The sequence below is a fragment of the Nuphar pumila genome, chromosome 4, assembly GCF_984573655.1.
Source record: "Nuphar pumila chromosome 4, dmNupPumi1.hap1.1, whole genome shotgun sequence".
Lineage (NCBI taxonomy): Eukaryota > Viridiplantae > Streptophyta > Magnoliopsida > Nymphaeales > Nymphaeaceae > Nuphar > Nuphar pumila.
The window spans coordinates 127,636,070-127,648,117 of NC_143252.1; the positions used below are offsets into that span (position 1 = coordinate 127,636,070).

Below are 12,048 nucleotides of genomic sequence, written 5' to 3' on the forward strand. Positions count from 1 at the left end.
ACCACAGGTTATTGTGTGTTTCTTAGAGAGACTTATTTCATGGAGGTGTAAGAAGCAGCAGAAAGTATCCCTCTCTTCTAGAGAGGCCGAATATCGTGTGATGGCCACTACCACCACTGAGATTGTATGGATAAGAAGTCTCCTTAAAGATATGGGCATTTCATTCTCAACTCCTTCGAAGTTATGTTGCGACAACAAGACTTCTATCTACATTGCATGCAATCATACCTTCCATAAACGAACCAAGCACATTGAGATGGACTGCCATTATGTTCGTGATGAGTTCCTCTGGGGCACTATTCACTTGCCATATGTTCCTACCGAATACCAGTTGGCGGACTTCTTCACCAAAGTTTTGCCATCGCCTCGCTTTTACTTTCTTTTCAGCAAACTCTTGGTGATCTCCTCGTGTGTTTGAGGGGGGTGTTAAAATATGATTGTACATATATATATATAGAGAGAGAGAGAGAGATCACGACACATACACATACAACAACAACAACAACTACGCCTTCATCCCAAAACAATTGGGGTCGGCAATATGAACCAAAAAAGAAAATCATTCTGGGTCTTCCACATGAATCCTTCTCCTCCAATCATTTATATCCAATGCCATGTCCTCGGTGAGGTTCAAAGCATTCATATCCTTTCCTATCATCTCCATCCAAGTCTTCTTAGGCCTACCCCGACCTCTTTTAACTAATATATTTTTTCATTTCTCCATCCTTCTAACTGGAGCATCATTAGGCCTTCGCCGAATATGTCCAAACCACCGTAAACGATTCTCTCTCATCTTATTTTCAATGGATGCAACGCCTACCTTCTTACGTATCTCCTCGTTTCGAATCTTATCTTTTATTGTATTTCCACACATCCATCTAAGCATACGCATCTCAGCTACACTCATTTTTTGAATATGATGTCTCTTGGTAGCCCAACATTCCGTACCATATAGTAAAGCGAGCTTAATTGTCATCCTATAAAACTTTTCCTTCAACCGCAATGGCATTCTACGATCGCACAACACTCCAGTTGCACTTTTCCATTTCATCCACCCAACCTTTATCCTATGATTTACATCTCCATCAATTTCTCCATACTTTTGAATGATAGATCCCAAATATTTGAAACAGTCATCCACTGGTATTTCTTGCTCACCAAGCTTCACTACACTCCCATCACTACTTCGTTGCTTACTAAACCGACATTCCATATATTTTGTCTTACTCTTACTCAACTTAAAACCTCTTGCTTCCAATGTTTGTCTTCATAATTCTAACTTAGCATTAACCCCAGCTCTAGACTCATCAATCAAAACAATATCATCAGCAAACAACATACACCATGGCACATTTTCTTGAATTGATCTCGTAAGCTCATCTATCACTGTAGCAAATAGGAAAGGGCTTAATGCAGATCCTTGATGTAACCCAACCGTTATAGGAAAATTGGTTGTCACCCCTCCACAAGTGCGGACATTGGTTACTACTCCTTCGTACATATCGTTAATTATACTAATGTACTTTAGAGAAACACCTTTCTTCATCATTGTCCATCAGAGAACATCCCTAGGTACTCTATTGTATGCCTTCTCCAAATCAATAAAAAACATATGCAAATCTTTGTTACTCTCTCTATATCTCACAATAAGTTGTCTAAGAAGATGTATAGCTTCAATAGTTGATCTTCGAGGCATAAAACCAAATTGATTCTCCGATATCATGACAACCTTCCTCAACCTATACTCAATCACCCTCTCCCAAAGTTTCATAGTATGACTCTTGAGTTTTATACCACATACACATATATATATATATATTACATATATATATATATATGTTTATGTGTCTATCTACATGTATAAATATATATATATATATATATTTTCTTTGTAATACCCACTAAGGGCAAAATAGTCTTTTTACCATTTCACGCCATGTATATTTTTCTCCTTTCTTTTTTCTCTTTTATTTTTTTTCTTTTCTTTTTCTTTTCTTTTTCCTTTTTCCTTGGAAAAGCCCCCCTTGGGACGTTGGAGCCTCCAACGGTCACATTTGTGACCGTTGGAAGGGCTCGAACGTCCCTTAGGAGCCCTTCCAAGGGGCCTCTTCTTGTGCCTATAAATAAACGGGTTCTCCCCCATTGTATATATGCTTCTTTGAAGCCCTCTTGAGTGGAATATATTTTTTCACTTTATTTTGTGTGTTTTTACCACTTTTGTGGTTTGTTGTATTTTTGCCCATTAGTGGCTACTTGTGTATATGTGTTTTGCTCTTGGAGATTTCGCTTCATTCATTTGGCACTTCATTACAGACGGATCGGGTCATATGATCCAAAACGAAGTAATTTGATCCATTATCCATGATTGTCCAAGTTGTCCGCACATCATCATCAAATGGACATTTGGAACATAGCATTTGAGTACGGTCCAAACAAACGTTGGACTTGGAACAGTTGTTACGGAATGAACAGAACCAAAGTTCTGTTACGTTCTTTTTGTTCATTTCGTCCAACCCTGGACAAGCCATCAAACATACCCTAAATCTATTAGTCAATCAATAGAACTATCAAAGATACCTGCAAAGGCAGAATCAGAAGGAGCAGAGAAGTGAGAAACAACAGCTGACTGAGTCAAAAGTTGTCGGATCTCCTGCTGAATGCACTCAAGAACCTGAGTCTAGCCAGCTGACAAGACATTTGAAGTGCTACTCATAGTCACATTTGAACTGCTACTCATAGTAGGCAAGGATGGCTGGACACCACTGAGCCTGCATCTCCTTGGGCTTCACAATGCCTTCACTGGATAAGACCACAAAAGCTCCTATCTTCTTCTTGAGAACTAGGTAATTATTTTTCATATGCCCAAGTTATTTACAGTAAATGCGCATGACTGAGCTCATATCAAACCTGAAGACTTCAGATTCGCCACCTCCTCTACCTCCTTGTGGCCTAGATATAACCAAAGCCATCTCTTCAGATGATTTTATACCAAAAGCCTTATTCTTGGTTTCTTCCACCATAAGCTCAACCAATGCTTGCACAAGAGTAGGGAGATGCTCTATGGAGAATCCCATTGTGCACACTATCAAATTCAGAGTGCAAAGCCATGAGCGGGTCTATGACCCGATGTTGGTCCTTAGCTTCAACCTCTAGCTTCTTACATTCTTACATTTTGAACACTTCACATTCAGAAGCATGGGGGTAAGAGCATCCCATAACTGTTGGAACTTTGTGAAGGATTGAATTGACTCCCCTTCTTGTCTCAAGTTTTTAAGATCTTGAGACAACTGATATCTGAGACCCAATTAGACTGCTCATAGATTTGCTTCAAGTAATCCCATGCCTCTTTCACTTCCTCAAACTTCACAATGTTTTGAGCAATATTTTGCTTAAGTGGACTCAATAGCCAGGATTTAACCTTGACATTATCCCTATCCTATTCTTTAAAGTAAACTTTATAATTCTCAGATTTCATTTAAATCCAACCAAGTATCCACCATATCCAAGACTCTTCACAACAGTTTTTACATATTCAGCCCAATAGGAATAGTTGGTCCCATCCATCTTCATGGGAATGATGTGAATAGAGTCTTTCTTCTCCATTCCTTGCCAAACCCCAACTATGATTTCTCAAAATGGTGATTGCAATGATTCTTGATTCAACGAGCCTCTAAAATCAGCAGCTAGAAAAGCCCTAACTCAATTGTTCCAACTGCACCAGCCATCTCCTCAATGTTGACGTCAGTCAAGCCAAGCACGAACTCCAAAGCTGGTTGTTGACAACACTAAAATGATGATTCTTTCTTCTCAAATCTCCCTCCTCTATTGTACATAGTACCATATCTGTAATACTTATGAAAATAACCCTGTTAGCTAGGTCAAAAAAAACACAATTTTGAGTTTCTGACTAGTTAAGTAGCACAATCCATTTATACATTCCTATCTTATTCAGATTTTCACCATTCATATGTGCATGTAGAAATAGGTTTTAAATCCAAATACATATTAAAAAATTCTACACTATGACTGAGATGCTTTTCAATACATATACAAGTATTTGCAATAGGAGAGTAAAGAACAATAGTTAACAGATGCATGCCAATTCCTTCTGAAAATGACAGTCATGCATAGGATCTATATAGATGACATGAAAAGAAGCAAAATATTCCCAAGTCCAATATCTTATAGCTGATGCCACAAAGCGACCCTCCATTAACTCAGACAGAGGGACCAAGGTTAGGCGAGATGACTCTTCTAGATGATTTTAAATGTAATGAAAATAAAGAAGGAACCAACCCCTCTTATAAATGAAATTGGTATATGCTGAGGGTCAGTACTCTGTACTTAGGAAGTGAAACGCAAAAGAGCAGAATATATTTAAAAATGAAATAGCAAACAAAAAGCAACAGCACAAGAAGGACAAATAGCCATGCCAAAGGAAGCCAAACCTGTCAGGGTAATCAACAATTATATCAAACAGCTTGGCGATCCTCAAATCTTGCAACGTTTCATATGCAAAGTACTCAAGACGCAGTTTCCATCTGATAAGTCCCTCAGAGTGACCGTGGAATGAAGGAGAAAAAGCCAAAGGTGACTTCTGACTAGATAATCCCACAACACAATCAAATGTATCTCCCAAATAAGAAAGAAGAGCAGAAAGAAATGGGAGGATAACATCCTGCATGAATAAAGTGAGCAAACAAGTGGATCTTAGAAGTGATCACTGATCGACAAATAAACATATGGAGAGACCAATATCCTCCACCCTTTTCCCTCCCGCTCTCTCTCTCCCTTGCTCGTGCCTAAGAAGGACGAAGAAGAAAGAGAAGGAGAAGGAAGAAGAAGAAAAAGAAGTGCAGTGGATCTCTCTCTCTCTCTCTCTCTCTCTCTCTCTCTCTCTCTCTCTCTCTCTCTCTCTCAACAACCTACGAAGAAAATGGTGGTCGGGGATCAAGAGGAGGGTGGGAAAAAGCCATGAAAATTTGGGTCTGGGGTGAGACCAAAATGGTCCTGCCCTTTTGACCTTAGTCAAGAAAAAAAACTATGTGGGTCAGGTTCAACCTGACCCATACCTGAGCCAAACCCCACACTCCTATCCATGTCAACATGAGTACAACGTCCAGGGACGTACCCATGTCACTTAGTCCTCCAATTTACAAGATGATGGAAATGGAAAGTCATAAGGTGCAGAATAATTATAAAGGAATGCATATGATATTCAACTAATAGTTTCAGTATGACATGCTTAATGCAAGTTTTATGTAAAAAGTACATAAGCCTACATAATATGTACATGCAGGTAGATGCATGCAATGCACAGATGAATAGGTACATGCATAAAGAACCATGCACACAAAATAACAACAAATTCAAAGATTAATGAAATACTTTAGAAGAAAAAGGTGCATGCATTTAGAGAATGATCACTACAGTTCACCAGATGATATACAAACACACATACGCACCTGCAAAAACAAGACAACATCCCACACACACATGCATACTCACATATGCAGGCATGTACACGCATTTCATTTACTCGTATTGCAAAATAAATGGAAACAAAAAAAAATCCTTCGCAGAAGATGTGAATTAAATCAAATCATAATTTTTTTCCAAAAAATAGTTCATGTGCGAAAAGAAGAAAATAAGTGTCCTCAATAGCTTCCCGTCGGGTTGCGCCTTACTCAGAGAGGGGTCACGTCGGGTTAGCAAAGAGAATCGGGGCAGGCTCGCTCGTGGGGTTATAGACCCGGATCAGGTCGGATCCAACCTAGATCCAAAACAAAAAAAAAAATTCAAAAGGCACGAGTCTTACATTTAGGATTGGTAAATGACCAAAGCGAGTCAAGCTGGGGTTGTTCAGGCTCAACTTGTTAAGGGTATACCCATGGTTGCCAGTTGAGGAAGTGGGAGCAGGAAGCAGGAGCGGGAAGCGAGGCACTTTCAAAATTTTAGAAAGCGGGAAGTGTGGGACCACTTAAGAGCGAATCAGGAATCGTCTCGGAAGCGACCTAAGAAGCGAGGGGGAAGCAAAAAAATTAAAAAATAAAAAATAAAAATACAAAAAAAAATTGAAAAAATGGGGGAAGCAAGGGAGAAGGGCAGGGAAGCATGCTTCCCATAAAAGGGAAGTGTGCTTCCCCGCGCATTTCGGAAAAGCGACGTTTCGCGCTTCCCCACTTACCTAGGCACTTCTGGTAACTCTGGGTATACCCCTGCTCCAGCTCAAGCTTGTTACGAGTCGAGCTTTACGAGCCGGCCACAAGCTGGCTTGTTTTTTTTAATATATATTTTTAAGTGTTTTTAAAGCTTGATAATGTACAGAACATATATAATGTATGTATGACAGATTTATAAAACATACATAATATGTATATTATATATAATATATGTATAACATGCATAATTTATAAATATATAATATGTAAAATGAGTCTATACAAGCCGAGCCAAGCCAAACTTGCAAAGTTTATGCTCGGCTCATTTACCAAAATGAGCTGGCTTACAGTTCGGCTCGGCGAGCTCAATTCACAAGCTGAGCTGAGCCACGTAGTGAGCTGCTCGTCTTGTTTCCAGACATATTTACTTTTCACAACATTTTTAGTTTGAGGTCTATCCACTATATCCCAAGTATGACAGACATGCAGTGCATTTATCTCTTCCTTCATCATTTCTATCCATATGTAATCTCTACTTGCTTGAAAATAGTTGACTAGTTCTTGATCTTGCTGGATAGCATTAAAGAATACTTTATACTCAACATTAGAGGTATTATATGAAACCCATCTATCAATGGGATGCTTCTCTATGGTAGATCTTCAAAGAACTGGCTGTATAATTTTATAACTGGTGGTGTTACCATGCAATAGTTCTTCTTCTCTATGCAGAGCATACAATGGTTGAACTGCATCATGTGCCACATGTGGATTATCAAAAGTAGAATCATTCTGCTTAACAAGGACATACTCAGTTCTTCTATGATATACCTGGCCATAAAACTTGTCCTGAATTTCCCTTTCTTCACCCATGAAATGTTGTGTGCCGCTATTTTGTGACACACTAGCAAAAGTATCACATTGTTGAGTAGGGCTTCTTGCAACTGGAACTTTAAGTCGTTGTTCTACACAAGGTTGTAAGTATCGTATTGTTGCCAGTATCAGTCGGGCCCAAAATAAGATATGTATCATATCGTAAAAATCATAATTTTTTAATAAAAAGTTCAAAAAAAATCAAGAAAAATCTATAAAAATCATAACACATGAAACAATGATGAATTGCACAAAATGCAACCATAAAATCACATATAAAGCACTGCATAAGACATCACCAAACATCAACTATCTCACAAGAACAATGCAAAATATTAAATATCTTGTAATTAAGAACATGCCACAAGACTCATACTTTCATATTACATAAACAAAAATATTATGGCAATAGTCGCACTCGATTTTCAATCGGTTTTCACTCATTACTTGAGTGCCCCATTGCCATGCTGGATCATCTGATGTCATCTTTGTTGGAGTGTGGAGCCTGATTTCTTTCTTGATATAAATCCTGAATTTTTTTGGATCCAACTTCACGGTAAGTTGGCGGCGGGTTGCAAGGGGCTAGCCCCTCCTCCCGTAAAGTGGGGGTTCAGGGGCACGGTCCCTTAAAGTATAAATTTTTTGGAAGGTAGTTTTATAATTTTACTCATAATAGAGATTTTTTTACCTTAACCCACTTCAATGAGTGGAAAATGGTGAAAATGCACTCTTACTTGAGCAAACCGCAAAAGCTCTCTCCCTTGTGCACGGATTGGCCCCCAAATTGCTCTCACGACTCCTAAGGTGCATGCATATCACTCTAATGGCCTCCACACAAATGAGAAAGTCAACCCTCAAGAGGTCTTCAAAACCCAAAAAATAAAAAACAAATTTCAACCTTTTTAAAGTGCGTAGAAGGTGTATCATACGATGCACTATGTATCGTACAATGCAGCATGATAAAGGGTCGCATCGTACGATACATGTGATACACACTCGTATCGCGATACGAGTGTGTATTGTGTCACTTTTGCCCATAGTAAAGATATGTATTGTACTGTATCATTGTAACGCCCCAAAATTTTGAACTTTATAAAACCTTTGAAATAGTTGAAAAAAATTTATTTTCTTTAAAGAATTTATTTTCTAAAATCAGCAAAAATGATTTCTTTAAAAGAAAAAGGACAAGTTTGACTTTGGGCACGTTAGCGAGAGAACAAGGATTTACCATGGACGATCTGCAATTTACTTAGGAAACCATTCTTTCTATAAAAAGAAAATGTCAAGTTTGTACAAAATCCGGATTCCTCTAAGGAAACCGTAACAAAAACCCAAAATGTCCAGGGGAAGAACTACGAGCAGAAACAGTGGATCCTGAGGCCATCTCGCAGTCGCGTCATCGCCTGTTGTGCACCTATTCATCACCTGTACCCATGAAATGGGTTAGTTTCACGAAAAACTAATAGGTGAGCACAAGAACAGAAAGAACTAAATAAGGCATAAATAATTAATGCAGCAAGTAGTAATTGAACACTAAGCGGAACAAGCAAACTAAGCAAATAAGCTAAGTAATCCTACTTAAGCAAGTAAGTCAAGCAAATATGCTGATCAAGAAAGCTTAAACAAGCAATTTGCACAAGCAAGCTAAGCAGATAAACTGAAAAAGCAAGCTAAGCAACTAAGTCAAGCATGAAAGCTAACAGATAAGTTGAACTGCACGCGAGCTAAAAGCTAGAAAGTTGAGTGTGTAACAAACTGAAATGTGAGCATACTCAATTTAGTTATTTCTTGTTAACCGGTCATGCGGGTACATACATGGCACGTGAGTCGAAACAGCCGAGACCAAGCCGAGAGTTCATTATGCTATGTTTTTTAAGATACCTCGGTTGTCTGACTGAATCTTATTCCTAAGGGGACGACCGGTGGTCGAGAGAATAAGCCCCCAAGGCCTGATAGGAATGCATCCATAGAGCTATCTTTTGGTAGCCCCTATCCCCTAACCTCCGATGACTGGGGAAGCCGCGTCTTTTGCCCGTAAATAGCTATTAATGGACTGTCTATCGGAGTTGGTACCCTTCGTCCTCTCTCTTGGCGAAGCCAGGTTGAATCGAGCGCGACGGGGTTTCTTAGTCATCGTCTCATTCTTCATGCTCTGGTCCATTAGACCAAACGAGCATCTTGTCTGTGAAGGCGATCCCATTTTTATGTGTTTTCAGCAACGTGTACAAAGCACTAATCGAGGTCATAAGATCATCTCATCCAATCGTCGTAGTACTAACATGCCTCGCATGTTCAAGAGTACACTACGAGGAAAGGGATATAGGTCCTCAATAGGAGTCTCAGCAGTGTGTTTCGCAAAGATATAATGTTTTAGAAAGTTATTTTAACATTCTAAATCTTTTGAAACGATCAACAACTTGCCTACATATGGCATGCGATTTTCTCGAATCTCACATCCGATAACACAGTGTCTGGATGTTACGCAAGTCTCGACACTGTTCTCGATAAATGGGCTTCGCAAAAGAACCCATCTCCCAACAACTTGATCTTTCCCCAGATCAAGGATTTTCCCGAAACATATCGGGTATACGAAAATAGTAGAAAGGATACTCCTCCCGAATATGCTGAGTCAGAGAGGCTTAGATGCAATAGCGCATCACCAAAAAAAAAAAGGGGGGGGGGGGGGGGCTCAAACTTTACCGACAGAATTGCGCAATCGAAGAACTGGGAACCTCGCAAAGGACCCAATTAACTTCGAGGTTGCGTTGTTTAAGCCTCAAATCTACCACAGTTGTGAAAGCGAGAGTGGTGGAGGCCGAAGCACATTCCGTGAGGTCAAAACCATGGAATTATATGTGAAGAATGCAACAGGGAAAAGCATGTGCGATGGCAAGGCAAAAATGAAAGACAATAATGCGAAAAGCAAAAACCTGGGTGCGAAGCGCGACGGCAAAGCAAAATGACAGAAATAGGAAGTGAAAAGCAAAGGACAAAGATCGTAAAACCGCATCCTTGAACAAAAGACAGAAAGTAGTAAATACGAAAGCAAAAGCCTGGGCGCAAAGCGCGGCAGCAAACAGAAACAGAAAATGCAAAAGCAAAGGACAAGGATCGCGAAACCGCATCCTTGAGCAAAAGACAGTAAGTAGTAAATACGAAAGCAAAACCTAGTCGCAAACCGTGGCGGCAAACAGAAACAGAAAATGCGAAAGCAAAGGACAAGGATCGTGAAATTGCATCCTTAAATTAAAAGTGTACTTATATACGTATATGTATATAAAGATGTAACTAAGTCCTTTCGATCTTTAATTATTTAAGCTCGATTCAATTATTTAAGTCCTTGTGCAACTTCCCCTACCTTGGGGTATTACGAGGAAGAAGTTGTCTTCGAGCGTAGGTGATCGTTGGTTCGGTTCGCGGGGCGCGAACGGGCTCCGTTACGCAGACTGCAAAAGTACGTTGTTAGCATGCACTTAAACGAATAAGTAAGGACAGGGAGAAGACTCGGCTTCTATGAAATACAAGGCAGGGCCAACAGTCCCTGTTGACTTGAAACTGAATGGGGCAAGAGCTTATGGCTCCTACTAGCTCGTAAAAGAGGAAGGGCAGGGGCTTGCCCTTGCCGAAATAAAAAGAGGGGCAGGGGTGTCTATCCCTACCGAAACCAAAGAGAGGGGCAGGGGCAGGGGCCGATGGCCCCCTGCTGGACATAGGAAAAGGAAGAGAGGGAGCGCAGGGGCCAAAGGCCCCTGCGGCTTTCAGGAGAGGAGGCAGGAGCCAATGGCCCCTGTCGACCTCCAGAGTCATCGGGGCAGGGGTCAGTGGCCCCTGTCGATGCTTTGGAAAAACAAAGTAGGGACCCTTTGGCACCTGCCTGCAGCTAACGGGAAAGGAGGCAGCGAGAGGGAGGGGACTCACCTGAGGCTGCCGGAGAGGAGGGAGGTCGTCGGGGAAGTGGGAGGTCGTCGGGCGGTGGTTGCCGAGATGGGAGCTCGCCGGAGAGGGGGAGCCGAGCGAGAGACACAGAGGGAGAGGGGAGATGAGAGATGGCAGAGGGGGAGAGAGAGTTGACGGGTGAGGGTCACCGGAATAGGAGCTCATCGGAGAGGAGGGAGGCGCTGGGGAGGGTCGAAGCCGAGAGAGAGGGGAGAAAGCGGGAGTTCGGGGGAGGGGTTTTGAATGCCTCTCCCTTTCCCCCCCCCCTTTGCATTTTATAAAAGAAACACAGGGGATGGGCGCCCCCTGTGTGTCGCCCCTTGAAACGGTAAGAAAATGCAATCCACAAAAAATACCTCTCAACAAGTTCTCACAATGAGATTACAAGAACCGCAATGGTTCACAAAGAGAGCATCAACACCAAACATACACCATACCCGAAAGAGGGTATTCACAACAAAAATAGAAAAAATAAACTTTTATTAAACTTGGGATAAAATCCCACACTCAAGAGCATGATCTGTACAAGGGGAATAACCCCATATTTATAGAGGGAATAAGAGGAGTCTCAAGGGAGTAGTTGGACTCCCAACGGCTCTATTAGAGCTGTTGGGAGTCCAACGGCTCCCTTGGAGCTGCACCTTTTTGACTTGGTCAGAAAGGCCTTTTTGACTAGTCAAAAAGTTAAAGCCTTTGAGAGTCCTAAAATGGGGATTTAAGTTAGTTCTAGTTGGGTTTTAACTAGAACTAATCAAACTAAAAACTAACTGGAAAAAAAGAAAAATATTGCAAGGGATTACATGAGCTACTTATGAGATTACATATGAGATATGAGATTACATATTTTAACACTCCCCATTAAACTTACGGTTGGATAACCGAAAGTTTGCCTAAGAGAAAGTGAAATCTAGGAGCAGCGAGAGGCTTGGTGAAGAAATCGGCCAACTGATATTCTGAAGCAACATAGGGAAGATTGATGGTGCCGCACAAAAATTTCTCTCGAACATAATGACAGTCTATTTCTATATGCTTGGTGTGTTCGTGAAATGTCTGATTGCTTGCAATGTAGATAAAACTCTTG

General features: G+C 40.8%; 1 protein-coding gene across 3 annotated transcripts in view; it reads right to left on the minus strand.

Annotated features, from left to right (window-relative positions):
- APC2 (anaphase-promoting complex/cyclosome 2) overlaps positions 1–12,048 on the minus strand; it is a 168,572-nt gene that overhangs the window by 107,060 nt on the left and 49,464 nt on the right. For all 3 annotated transcript variants that reach the window (XR_016431421.1, XM_090003524.1, XM_090003526.1), the window contains one exon: positions 4,449–4,678. Coding sequence is in view for 2 of the 3 variants with exons in the window: in XM_090003524.1 (XP_089859650.1) it covers positions 4,449–4,678 (230 nt within the window). In the remaining variant the exon portion in view is untranslated. The remainder of the gene's footprint in view (positions 1–4,448; positions 4,679–12,048) is intronic.